Below are 13,838 nucleotides of genomic sequence, written 5' to 3'. Positions count from 1 at the left end.
GGGGAAAAAAAACCTTGCGAAAGATAAGACCCTGAGAAATCCAAAGGAACTCACTAACCTCCATGCAAATATTATGAAATAAAGTTCCTCAGTCAATGGGCCATTCTGTTCAATAAAATATCCTGCAAATGCCACTGTCTCATATACAACTTACAAAAGTCCACCTGCCCTGAATTTAGTTAGTATAGTTGTATTGCTTTGATAAAATACAAGGAAAGTCATCAGCTTCAAAAGTAAATATTGCTTATACATTAGGAATGCATCCAAGAAATGATAACTTTATAGTTGGGTATTAATATTAATGATGTAAGAAACTTGCAAGCAGATTCCCCTGGAGAATCCCTGACATTAGTGTTATTTAAAGCTATTCTTTGTAAACTTTTGCTCAATTACTCAGGTTCAGTTACTATTATGTTCTCCAAATGACCTTTATGAACCTCATATGGGCATATTTTGATCTCTCACGCCTATCCCTCTAAGATCAACTCTCTGTGCTCACTGTGGCGTCTCTCTTGAGACTTGTGATTTATGATGTTTCCATCAAATTATTTTTCTCTTACCTCCCCTCCCCAACCACATGCATCCCCTACGGGAAAATCAAGAGGAAGGAGAAGGCAAAGGAATTAAGAGCTTTCATGGGAATTTCTTTCTTTTGCTGATGTCTCCCCATCTCCATAATTCTCCTGGAACACTTTAATCACACATGTTTGGAACCTAGACATGTTTATCTGCTTATCTGCCCTCTGTTCATAGCAGCTCCTCTCATGTGACCATAGGTAAATCAACCCTTATCATGTTCCATTTCAGGCAAATGAACTTCTGGCCAGGATGGGACTCTGTTCTCGAAGTAGACCATGGATCTTCCTGTTAAGACCCAGGACATAACTAGGGTGGAGGTGCAGAGGACAGGCCAAGGGCGCTCTCAGATTCCCACTCTTACCACTCCTTAAACTCCTTATCACCCTCTTTAAAAAGTCAGGATCGCCCATAAACTTTCTTATGTTTTCAAACTTCTTTCATTGGCTTTATATACGTGTAGCTCCTTCGGTCGCCATCAGATCTCGAGTGTCGTCTGAGGACAGGAGAATCAGCTGCTGATTGCTTTGGAATGATGTACGAAGATAGAATGAGTTGCTAAGATTACTAACTGAAAACTTTCAATTAATGACTAACACGTGACACATATGTATAATCACTCTACAAAGTACCCACCCATCTGTTTTTTTCACTTAATTCTCATAACAACTTACTCTGTAGTGATCACGTCCCTCTCATATAGAGTTTAAGTGAGTGGCCCAAGGACATACCTATTTGAGCCTTCAGACCATTATCAGATATGGTTCTTTCTAACTCATTTACTATTTCACTAGGTCTGATTTAACGGAATGTGTTCAGTGATGACTTTAGGCCTAGATGGAGGAGACGATTGCTTATACAGTGAGATGGTGGAGATGGGTGTGGGCTCAGGAAAACTTTAGTGGCAGAATATCTGAAGACCTAAAATTCCAACAATTAGACATTCATTCTCTTGTGTTAAAGATTATCTTTTAAGAAACTAATTTTCCCAGGAAACCATAGCTCTTTTTCCTATAATCAGTCGTTGGAGCTATAGTGTGACATAAATTGGTGTTAGCCTTTCAGCAGGGTTCAAGTAGGGATGGCGAAGACACAGAAAATGGGCTGCCAGTCTTAACTCCAGTGCCCAGCCCATCGCTGGTTGCTCATGCCTTCTGGGAACAGCAGTGGCCTCACATAATCCTCCTCAACCCAGTATCCCAGGCAACAGCTTGGTTTTGGTTGGAGTTGGCGTTGGAATTGGAACCCATTTGGAAGGAAGACAAACACAGATGGAGAAGGGGTGGGGATCCTGCTTAAGGAAGATAGGTCTGGGTGGAAGGCTAGAGCAGGGACTCTGGCGGGGCAACATTAGGCAGGTAGCTGGGGGATGGGGAAGCCACGAGAGTCTAAAGGAGCTGGGAACAAAGAGGAGTTGGGACTCTTCCCAATGAAAAGATCATTTTGTTAATAATTCTGCCAAAGTTTGCTCCTACAGATGTACATATCCAGTGCCAAATACTGCAGTGGCAAAACCCTGCTGAGGCTGAGAACTGAAAAGAAACCAAAAAGCAGGAAACTCTGATACTTTCAAAAACATCCCCTTATCAAAGAGATTTAAGGACACGAGTTCCTCCAGTGACTTCTGGCCCTAAATCCATCTTGCCACAATCTATTTTTTCTCCTTCTGCTCCCCATTCCCTGTTCCATTTTCTCTGGAACTACTCCATTCCAGCAGAACTTTGAGAACTCAACACCAAAACTGTGAAGGATAGGTCATTCATTTGAACTACCAAAACCACAAAGAAGATTAAGACACAATCTGCCTTCAAGGAAAGAAAACACGGACACATGAAATGATAACTGACAACATAATTAAGGAGAAGAGGAAAATGGGTGACCCAGGCTGGACCTGCCAATGAAGGGCAGAGGACGAGATACCCGAGTGGGTGAGGGTCATAAGAGAAGGTTATGGAAAAGCTGTAGACTTAGACTATTCGCCAAGAAACAGACTCTGAGGTGGAGATTTAAATGCAGGAAATGTATTGGGAATCAATGCCTCTTGGAAATCCTCTTCAAAGGATGAATGAACAGAGGGAGGGGCTGAGCAATGTTGTTGCAAAAGGCCTCTCAGTTGGAGCTGGGGAGCCCGGGTGGACCTTCAGAGTTGTCTTGAATTGGGGCGATGAGGCCGGGCCTTTGAACTTCCCACCAACCACTGAAAGTGAGCTTCCTCTGGGCTGGTGATGTGATCTTGGGCGAGAGGGACTCAGTTGAGAGCCACCAGCTGCCAGGAGTCTCAGCAGCTGGGGGAGTGGGTGTCTCAGTCCTGAGGGGTGGCTTCCCTTCCACCACAGGTCTGAATTCAGCTGGGTCCTGATGTATATGGGTTGGATTATGTGGCTCAAGAACACGGAAAGGGATCTGTCTGTCAGGAGGAGGCACAAGATAGGCTAATTTAAATGAGCAGAACAGTGTGGCAAAAATGAAGGGTATGTGTGGGTAAGCAAGCAGGGTATGAAGCTAGGAGGAGGGCCGGGGCTTCCGGTGGAGAATCTTCAAGGCTAGTCATGCCTGCACTTCATCATTTTCTGATCAAAATATCACATTATCAGCATACAATGATATATATTTATACATACATAATTTTTCACTGATACAAATGGGGGGCTGGAGGCTATGGGGGCCACTTCTAATATGAGCAAATCTAAAATATGATTTAGGATCATTTTGTCACATTTGCTTTCAAATTTGTTTCATTTCCTAACAGCTCATAGAAATACTGAAATTTTATATATATATTTCAAAATTACATAGTATATATATGAAATTATGTAATGAAATATATGTAATGGGTATGGATGCATTATATATAAATATATAATGAAATAATTAATTTATATAATTAAATATATGAAATTATATACTATATATAATTTGAAATTATATATATATATTTGCTTTCTGGAGTTTAACCAAGCCTATAAGATGAAAAATTATCATTTTCCAAATACAGTGAAATCGTTCTGCAGAGCAGCATTCAGTGTTCTGAAAGCCAGAGCTTTCTCGTTACCATGCTCTCCATCGTTTCTGAAAGCTCTACGTCATTATAAAGGAAACAGGCTGATTGGTCCATTTATGTTGGTTTCTAAGTGAAAGAGAACACAGTTAGAAAAGGGAGGTACTAGGTGAGGTTTGGATAATGGAAACTCATTTGTAAGATAATTGTTACCAAAAATGAAGGGACACACTACTTTTTTTACAGTCTGGGCATTTCTCACTTTGAAATGAAGATAGAAAAAGATGTAGCCACTGATGAATGGATGAGTGGACAGAGCCAGGAGTGACAGCCCCAGTACTAAATCCACTTATTAAGTATGGGATACCTTCCAGCATGAGTCATAGGGAAATAATGCCACTTGTCTTATTTTCAGTCTTCCCATTTCTAGAAGTGGGAACTTTACTACCACTTTTTACTGAGCTTATTTTGAGAGGTTGTTAATTTACATAAAATGCTGTAGATCATTTGGAAACGATCATATAGAGATGAAAAAGAATATAAAATAAGAATTCAGTGTCTTGGCAATTCAAAACCAGGTCACTGGTTTTCAAGGCATCGTCTTCTGCAAAGTACACTTTTAGGAGTCGTTAATTAGCAGAGGACCCGGTAGAGTTTTTATACCCTTGTGTGTCTAAGACTCATATGGGGCTGAGTACTGGACTCTACTTTTAGGGGTTTCTATTTCAGCAGGTTTGATGGAGCTCAGAAATATGCATTGTAACCTGTGTCCTGCCTGAGTCTGAAGCAGGTGATCTGCTCTCCACATCTAGTCATCACTACACTTACATAGACATAAAAAGTTTGTCTGAACTGGGGTCTCCACATGCCTATGGGACCTAGACAGGAAATATAAATAGGAGGGGCTGACCTGGTGTAAGCGATTAGGGCTGGCGTGGGACTGTGGCAAGCCGGAAAACACACGTAACAGGGTCAACAGTGTCTGAGTTTTAACTGATTGCTGTCGTGTGGGCATGGGAATCCAGCTTTGCCAGAGACCTTGATTTTTCAACAGACACCAGCAACCGGGATTTTCTATAAGTCTCTGAATATTTATGTTGATATCTAACTGAAAAAAATTAATGACACTGCGTGTGACAGATAAAACATGAATGTTGGATTTAGTCTCTCAGCAGCCAATTTGATGGCTCTGGTCTCAAAAGGGAAGGAGTAAACGGTGCTGGGATTGTGTGGGGTGAGTTTCAAGGCTGTTTAAGGCAGAGGATTCTTAGTTAATTCTCTCTAGAGCAGTTGTGCTTAAGTTTCTCGTTCTATGATCCACTTCTGGAGCAGATGACAGTGAGGCCATCTAACATATTGCCATTTGTGATGCACGAAATAGAATATTTGGCCTTTACCAGAAGTAAAAAGATCTACTATTTTCAACTACTTTCTCAGAGGTTTTATTTTCAGATTTGGATGGCAACCCATTGCCGACAGTGTCCTTGGGACAGGAGGGATGGTGGGTTGAGCTGGGCATGAGGACTTGAGCCCAAAGGTGGGAACTGAGTGGCAGACAATAGCAGAGGCAGAGACTTCCTGGGTTCCTGGGACCGTACTAACGTCCAGGGCAGCTTAAAGATCCAAATGGGGAAATGAGCAGAGACGAGCCAAGATATTCATCCTGGCAGTCTGAAACCAAGAGAGCGCGAGCCAGAATGAAGCTGGGAGTGATGCTTGGAGTGAGAGGTCACAGGTCAGTGCGTCCCAAGGCTTTCTTTCTTTCTTTTTTTCCGTTAAATAGAGCAGTGGGCTCTATTTGAGAAAAGAACAGTTACGCGAATCTTGAGGGATCAGAGTTCTCACCTAAAATATCCTTTTATCACTTCTATGTACACAATATTTAAATATGTCGTCTAAGTCCTATCTTCTCTCCTGGCTCTCATGTGCTGATAATAGCCATGTGGACTTACGGAGCAGAAAGATGAACTCAGCTAAAGTCTCCTAATTTAGGGCTGGGCCTTTGGAACGGCTGCTGAGGGTGAATACACAATGATTTTCCCGAACTCGCCTCTGCATCTGGAGGCAGCTCAGTTCAGTTGCACGGCTGCTGCTGTTGGCTAGGGGAGGGAGGGAGGCCAGAGGGTGGAATGTGTCAGTGGTTACCCATCCTGGCTGAACGTCAGTCACAACTTTGATACAAATACAGATCAGCCAGGATAGTCTGATAATGCTGCAGTGACAAACAGGCCCTGAATCTCAGGGACCTTAGCACAACAAAACGTATTTCTCACTCAGAATCTACCTCCAACAAGGTTAGTGGGGAGTGAGCAACGTGTGTGTGTGTGTGTCTCTGCTCTCTGTGGTCCCTCGGGGACTCAGGCAGATGGATCTGCATCTTCACGTGCTTCAGAGATGACTTCATCAGGGGAGGGGATTGGGCAAAACCACTCACTGGCTTTTAAGGGTCTGCCTGAAAATGACATGTCACTTCTCTTCACATTTCAATGACTAAAACAAGCCTCATGGTCAAGTCTAACTTCAAAAGAGGCAGGAAAGTGCAATCCTACCACAAATTTACAGACTTTAGAAACAGAATATACGTGAACAGTCCTAATAATTACCACCACCCTCACGATTCTGACTCATTATGGCTTCTGCAAATCAGTCTGCTCATCTAGGTTTGGAACCCCCCGGCCTGTCTGGTTGATCTTTGGAGGATTTGCCCAGCTGATGTTCAGGTCCTTTCCCTGGCTTCTTGGTATGGCATCATAAGTGGTGAGTAGGATGTATTCAGCAGACGTCCAGCGCAATGAGCCACTTTCAGTAGCAGCTCACCCACTCTTCAAGAGGGAACAAATTGAAAAGTAACTGTATTTTTTATTTCTATCAACAACAAAATACTTCCATAATTTCACATCCCATTGCTTTTAGGAACACATATATTACAAATAAAGGAACTCCACAAACTTTAAAGATTAGTATTTATCAACACTTTTGTACACATACACAAATATTTTAATATAATGGTATCTGAAACGTTATTCATATAATTTTAGCACTGTCATAAGTATGAACTAAAAAGATTCTTTTAAATTTGGTAAAAACCATATATTTTACAATCTTCTATTTACATTTGAAATATGCTTAAATGTTACAAAAACATTCACTTTGACCTTTAAAATATGTGTACTTGGACTGGGTACTGAACATATTGTAACCGACAGCAAACTTATGGTTTGCTTCTGAGCTCCACATTCAGTGGAATTTCATGGCAAATATTCAGCTTGGCTTGATCAATGCCACTCAAAGAAAAAAAACAACATAAGAAATGTGCAAATCTGGAGGCTGGCAAAATTCGCAAGCTAGCGAGGTAAAAAAAAAAATATTAACACCATAAAAACTTCAAATAAATTAAATCTATCTTTCTCTTCCCCGAGATTAGCTGCAAATTCAGAAAGTTCTCTTAGAGGTGGACCTGACTTGGCAGACTTTCCCTCAAACGTCTGTGCTAGTTGACACGGAGACTGTGGGCACAGCTGGAGTCACTTTGCTAATTATTCGAGTGCAGGTTCGTTCCACTCCGCGCCTTGATGGGTCGTCCCTGAACATAATCTTAGGACAAAACGCAACACAACACAACAAAACGGTAAGAGAGAGGTTCATGTCATTATCTCCAAACACAAAATTAAAACCCAGAACAGTGATTTTTTTAATTCCCCATGGGACATCTGCAAATTTTGAAAATGCACTTATCAAAGTAGACGTGAAGAATTAAAAAAATTTTTTTTTTTTTGCAGGGGAAGATTTGCCCTATGCTAACATCTGTGCCAATCTTCCTCCTTTTATCCACCTCCCCACCCACTGCAAAGCCCCAGTATATAGTTGTGTAAGTTCTTCTAGTTCTTCTCTGTGAGCTGCCAACACAGCAAGGCTGCTCACAGAGTGCTGTGGTTCCATGTTCAGAAACGAACCTGGGCCGCTGAAGTGGAGCACACCGAACTTTAACCACTAGGCCAATTTTTTTCCAAGCCCATGTAGCCATTTTGGCAAGATTTAAAGTAGCTTCACAATACTCTTCAACTACCAGATATAGCTGTGGAAATGCTTAAAAAATCTTATGAATGCATCTAATTCCAGAATTTTATTTTATAAAGTTCATAATTCATAAACTAGTATAAAACATATATTTATAAAAATATAAAAGTTTATAATTTATCTTCTTAAAATCGACCAACAAAGGAAACATCTGAAACCTCACTTAAATGTTTGCATTAATGGAAACGTAAGAAAAAAAAGTGTACCTTGACCTGATTTTACTTTTGAAAATGACGTTAATATGCCTAAATAATACTTTCCCGTCAGATCTGTTCAAATAACGATACATAAACACAGAAACCCCAGGCACCTCTAAAATGGATCTCTCTACAGAAGAGACTTCGTAAATATTTTACATTTCTAGTTATGAAGGTTTTCCCACTAACTTCACAAATTGCTAGGCTTCAGTGCTCCCCTGTTCCAAGATAGAATTGCCACTTCTGTGCCTGCAGAGCACACAGCGTCCAAATACCTCACACTACGAATTAATTATCCTTATGATCAGTGTCACAAGCGCTGCTTAAATAATTCGGCAAATAATGTGTCTAAAGAGTATCTGCCTCAAAGAGGGAAAAGCTGTTGCATCGCACCTGCCTGGCACCGTAGCATAGTGGACCTGCTCCTTTCTCTGTGTTTTATATGTGAAATCCATTACCACCATTGATTTCACTACGCCATTATCCTTCTAAATGTTTAAAGAGACTCCAAATGAGCATTTATATTTCTGTTTCATCCAGATACTTGTATGAATTACTTTCGTCTCCAGCACAGAAGGCTTTGATGATTTTTGGCTATTTATAAAATAGTGTGGTATTCTGGCTGCCTCTAAAGGTAATTATTGCCTGCTTGTCACGTTAGCAACTTAAACTGCTTGATCTCAGCATCTCCATCTTACACACTAGCATCCATTTGATCTTGTTCTATCTCTTTTCTTATACTGAAGGTTCTTTCATTAAATAGGTGGCTTCAGAATACCCTTTTAACTAAGAATTTTCTGGGCCCTCTTGGAGTGAATTGCGTAATTAATTTTTTTTTTAAAGATTGGCATCTGAGCTAACAACTGTTGCCAATCTTCTTTTTTTTTTAATTTTATTTTTTATTGCTTTTTCTCCCCAAATCCCCCCAGTACATAGTTGTATATTTTAGTTGTGGGTCCTTCTAGCTGTGGCATGTGGGACGCCGCCTCAGCATGGCCTGACGAACAGTGCCATGTCTGCGCCCAGGATCTGAACCAGCAAAACCCTGGGCCGCCAAAGCTGAGCGAGCAAACTTAACCACTCAGCCACTGGGCTGGCCCCTGCATAATTAATTTTATTTCTATTGTCCTATTTCTATGTCTATCTATCCATTCTAACTCTATTTTTACTTTTTAGAAGTTCAATGGTATAATTTCCCTTTTCACTGTAATTACACATGCACCTATTTCCAGAATATGTGCATGAGTAGATAGGTATGTGAAGGGATTCCTACGTTACGGATTATGGTTCATTCATTTATTATAGAATTATGCTAAAATTTGACTACCTTTCTCTCCACAGAGTTCAAACCCAAATATTATGGTCAGATGTCTTTTCATAAAAAAAATTGAGAAGCAAGAAAAACTTTTTTGTTATAAATCTGAGTTGAGATAAATACCCAATTTCTTAGTCCCACGGACTTTACAGGACCGTATCCTTTGCTAGCTGTTCCTGATTTCAGGAAATTGCTCATTACAACCAACCCGAAACACTTATCAAAGGTTGTCCTGAACATAGCTTATCTTGCTGTAGATAATTTATAGGTTTGCTATGGAAAGTCCATACTTATGATTGATAAGTATCAATTAAATAGTTCGTCCTCTAGAATCTCCCCTACAGAATTAGAAGTTTATGTGTTGTCCTTATTTTAATCTAAGGGAGAAATGTGGAATGGCCACATAGTAGAGTAAATCATTTTTAAGGAAAACTTTTCACGAAGATATCATGTACACTATGGTCACTGTCCAATATAAAGACCTATGTGACAAATCCCCATAGAAGCTCAGGACCAGCAGAAAGTTGATCTCTCCTGCCAACAGTTCTACTTGTTTTACTGAGTAACAAGACCTGTGCAATACATCATTTTCTTTGCGTCAGTCTCCAGGAAGCACAGAGTCAAATTTTGCTTTTCTGAGCAAAGGTTTTCTGGAAAAGAAATTATTTTTCCTCTCCCCTTAATCACCTGTCGCTGTCTTTGTGTTTTTGTTTTAGCACTTTGGGATACAGTGAATCTTTGTTTCGGTTACAAATGAGCACAAATATATTTTAGAAGTTGGTAATGAAGGAATTTTCTTTTTAAAAGCTAAGGTGTTAACTTCAGCTTTAATCAGTAGGCTTTTTTTTTTTTTATATGGGCGTACCTTGAAATGGAAATCAAGTTGTTCTAATTAAATAAACATTTAGAGAACACTAGTCACGATGGAGGTGTCTGGGGAAAATGAACAGCTAGGAAGAGATAGGTGGAGCAAAAGGCCACAAAGGGAGAGTAGACATAAGGAAAGAAAAACATACCACTTTTGCTTACAGTACTGAGGGAAATACTAGACACAGAGGAACAGAAGCTGTATAAACACGGACCTCGACAGAGCTGCCAGGAAAAAAAGAGAAACGCATTTTTGCCCGAAGTTTCAAGGTCAGAGGCAATTTACAGTTGGAAATAAGCATTTCTTCACCACCTTTTCCAACTTGCAGATGCACTGTTTGTTCCTTTTGTTTCACTCTCAGATTTATGATTTCCCCACGCTATCAAGGAATCTCTCATGAGTATTTGGTTCCCACAACCCTTTAATAATCCCAAACCAAGACTTCCTCCACTAGGAAACCTATTGAGGGAGATTAATTCTCTCCAACAGAAGTCAATTAACCATTTCCTTCTCTAGCCGCTAGGGAGAGTTTAAGATGTGGGTAGAAGGGGATGGAAAAGAAGAAACAAAACACATATGGGAAAGGCAATTAGAATAAAGGATTCGTAGCACACACTTCACGTTTTATGAATAGTGTTGATAGCGCTAGGCCATTTAAGGAAAGGAAAGGGAACTAATATTTAATGAGTGGAACTATGCATGAGGCACTATTGGGAGATTAGTTCAAATGCTCTCCCTCAATTATTCTGTGAAGAACACATCTAACTCCTGGAGGGGACCACAGTGATGAGAGGTCCAGGTAGAGTGTGAGGGTTGATGGATGCTGGGAAGTATGCCAAAAAGCAGCACTTGGCTTTCAACCACTTGATTCTCAGCACCCCAATACTGTGACCAGTGAATGTCCACATTTTGTACACGGCCTTACAGAACATGCTGAGTACACGTCAAAAATCATAGATGACTTGCTTGTGGGGTGGGGGATTGAGTTTTATCCTAATTCTGCACATCTTCAAGACTGCAGGCAGTCTTGACCATAAAAGGGCATGACCCCAGTCCTAGTGTTCTTCCTGAGTACGATGCAGAGAGCCCTAGTAGCAGAAGTGTGGAACTCCACATCACAGCATGGCAGTTGTGAGGTCCTAAAGCACGGGTGACTGGAGTGGCAGAAAACCGTAGTGGGAATGCCACCCAATGTTCCTTGGTGACTAACAGTACCCATCTGTTCTAGAAAACCAACAGCTCATAGGATAGCGATCAACATTTCTGAAAACTGTGGAAAGCATATGAGTTCTCATCATCTTTTTCTACAGATTTTTTTCCAAGCTGATCTCTTCTTTGAGGAAAGGGGTGTTGTGCATGGGGGAGAGAACAACTCAGCAGCGTGGTGTTCATGGGAGGTACAGTGATTTCAGCAGCAAGAAGAGAGACTCTTTCTGGTCCTTCTGGCATTGGGGATAAAACAGATACTTCCTATGACCCAGGTGCATGGGCCACCCCAAGGAAGGCCTTACCTGCTCGTTCATGATTGTGGAGAGTTCACCAAGCATGTCCTTGTAATGGGACCTCAGTTCTTCCTGGTACTCCAGCTGGTCCTCCTTGATGAGGCGCTCATTCACATCAAGGGCCTGCCCACAGGCATCTGCAAATTGCCTTTAGTGACAGAAATAAAGAATTAACCACCAGCCAATCAAAATCAGGCTGCTGATATACTCTACCACCTGGAAGAGGGTTGGTCAGGTGTCTTCCTGGGGAATTCATGACTCCTTGTCTGAAAGAGACTGAGAAAGAACATCCCAAAAAAGAAAAGTTACCTGAAGATTTCCTTCAAAAGCTTTACTTGGTTGTCAGGGTATTTCTTTGCATTGGTTTCTTCAAGAAAAGCTCGTGCGTAGGCCATTGGTCCAGCATTAACCTATCGAGGAGAAGAGAATTGGCTGAAGGTTCCTCCTCCATGGAGCCTTCTCCACAGCTGGAAGGAGTAGCAACTGTGGGCACCAACGTGTGGCACCCCAATCCTCCCACATTGCCTTGTAGACTACTAATTTGTTATCTGTCTTATGTGCTGTCTCTCAACTAGTCATTAAACTGCTAAAGGATGAATCAGGCTACACTTCACTACCATCCTTCCCAAACTTCAGTCACTTGGTCACCATTTCACACTTTTGCCACATCCACATACTGCTCTAACTGTTATTTTCTTAATATCTTTGAAAACTAGACTCACTTTTATTTACTTATAAAATAAATTTAAGTTTAAAAGCTGTGAAATCAAATATTTAATGTGCTGGGGTTTTTTTTCTATTAACTTTAAAATAAACACATAACTATTAATAAGAGACATTCCATGGTGGTAGTGGTGTCTGCACCGCCATGGAAGTCACTCTTCTACTGTATTCCCGTTGACAGTCTGGCTTAGATTCTGGCCCAAGGAGGCATTTATCAGATTTGCTGAATGAATGCACAATGCCAGATACTGTTCAAGCTCCCACATATGAGTAAGCTCACACTAGTGAAGGAGTCTCTATTCCTTAGTGCTTATAGTCTTTAAATGTGGCTGTGGGGCTTGGAAGGACTAAGGTGAAAGAAGAAGGAAGCTAATACTGGATTTGAGCCGTCTTCAGATGACCATGATCACCAGGTATTGCCAGTGTGGTAGAATGTGTAAACAGTACTGGAGGCTCTCCTCTGCTTCTCCACATCCAAGCTCCACTTTCCTCTGCTCAGCTCTGTGCTGAGGGAAGCTGCCCCACCTGGAGTATAACAATGGTTCTCTTGCCTTCTGGCTCTTTAAAATGTATTATTATTTTTTTAGAGTCAGCATGGAGGACACAAACACGGGGTGGGTAGGGAAGAGGAGAGCCAGGTCACGATCAGGATCAACATTCCTGATTTTTCCTTGGGCTCCAATAGAGCTCTGCATGGTATTGTTATTGGCAAGCCTTTATTTAAAATTTTAATACTTTGTTCATTATGAATTTTTGGCACTATTTTTGATTTTTAACAATATTGCATTAAAATATTATTTTATCTTGATTACTTAGTTGTTTTGGTGCCCCCTTAAATTTTGTGCCCCAGGTGAGTGCCTCACTTTCCCCACCCTATCTTAGCCCCAATAGGATATTTGGCCCCAGGGCTTCCTTCTTGCAGTCCTTTAAGCAGAGGCCATGCCTGTCTGTCTATCATCACCTGGCTCTCCCAGCTCTCTGTCTGCTTCCACTAACCCTTCTCTCTCTTGAGTCTTCAAGTCTAGGGAGGGTCACAGCCCTTTAGTGTTGCTAGTTCTTGTGTCTGCCTTTGTTAATTTTCCTAAATGCTGCTCACACTTTTTTAAGTGGTCTAATTTATTATATTTTCTTTAATCACCCACTGACAGAATGCCATCTGCTTTTTGTTAGGACAAAAAGTCAGATAAATATTGAAGGACATTTTATGAATTAATGAACATTTCTCAAAAATTTGTTTATAAGTGATGTCTGCAACACGGTGGAGTGAGCTGTTCCCTTTATCTCTCCCTCTTTGAACTAAAACTAAATGGACATTCATTGACCAATGGAGGATACCCACACAGCACAAGAGGACACCTGAGAGACCAATTTAGCTATATATCTGAAGGTGGATGGACTAGTTCCCCGGGAAGTGATAGAGAAATGTGAGCATCCCCCATCCTTCCCCAGTGGCCCTGTGCACATGCTTGAATGCTTTCCTGGCCAATGCGAGTACCCATAGTACCGCTGTGGCCACAAAAGTGGGAATGTGCCTTGGTGCAACTGTGAGAAGAGGCAGTGGCAGCTCTGGGCCTGCAAATGA

General features: G+C 41.1%; 1 protein-coding gene across 18 annotated transcripts in view; it reads right to left on the bottom strand.

The window, feature by feature from the left end:
- Positions 1-6,413: 6,413 nt before the first annotated feature.
- Positions 6,414-13,838, bottom strand: part of DOCK10 (dedicator of cytokinesis 10) — a 263,089-nt gene continuing 255,664 nt past the window's right edge. For 9 of the 18 annotated variants that reach the window (XM_044751296.2, XM_070489638.1, XM_070489636.1 and 6 more), the window contains 4 exons: positions 11,843-11,943; positions 11,543-11,681; positions 10,180-10,255; positions 6,414-7,168 (listed from right to left, as the gene is read on the bottom strand). In XM_044751296.2, the coding sequence (XP_044607231.2) occupies positions 7,107-7,168; positions 10,180-10,255; positions 11,543-11,681; positions 11,843-11,943 (378 nt within the window). In that variant the 3' untranslated portion in view covers positions 6,414-7,106. The remainder of the gene's footprint in view (positions 7,169-10,179; positions 10,256-11,542; positions 11,682-11,842; positions 11,944-13,838) is intronic. The other 9 variants (XM_070489634.1, XM_070489639.1, XM_070489637.1 and 6 more) reach the window with 1 other exon arrangement.

This window comes from Equus asinus, chromosome 19 (genome assembly GCF_041296235.1).
Source record: "Equus asinus isolate D_3611 breed Donkey chromosome 19, EquAss-T2T_v2, whole genome shotgun sequence".
Lineage (NCBI taxonomy): Eukaryota > Metazoa > Chordata > Mammalia > Perissodactyla > Equidae > Equus > Equus asinus.
This window is presented reverse-complemented; position numbering and strand designations above follow the sequence as displayed.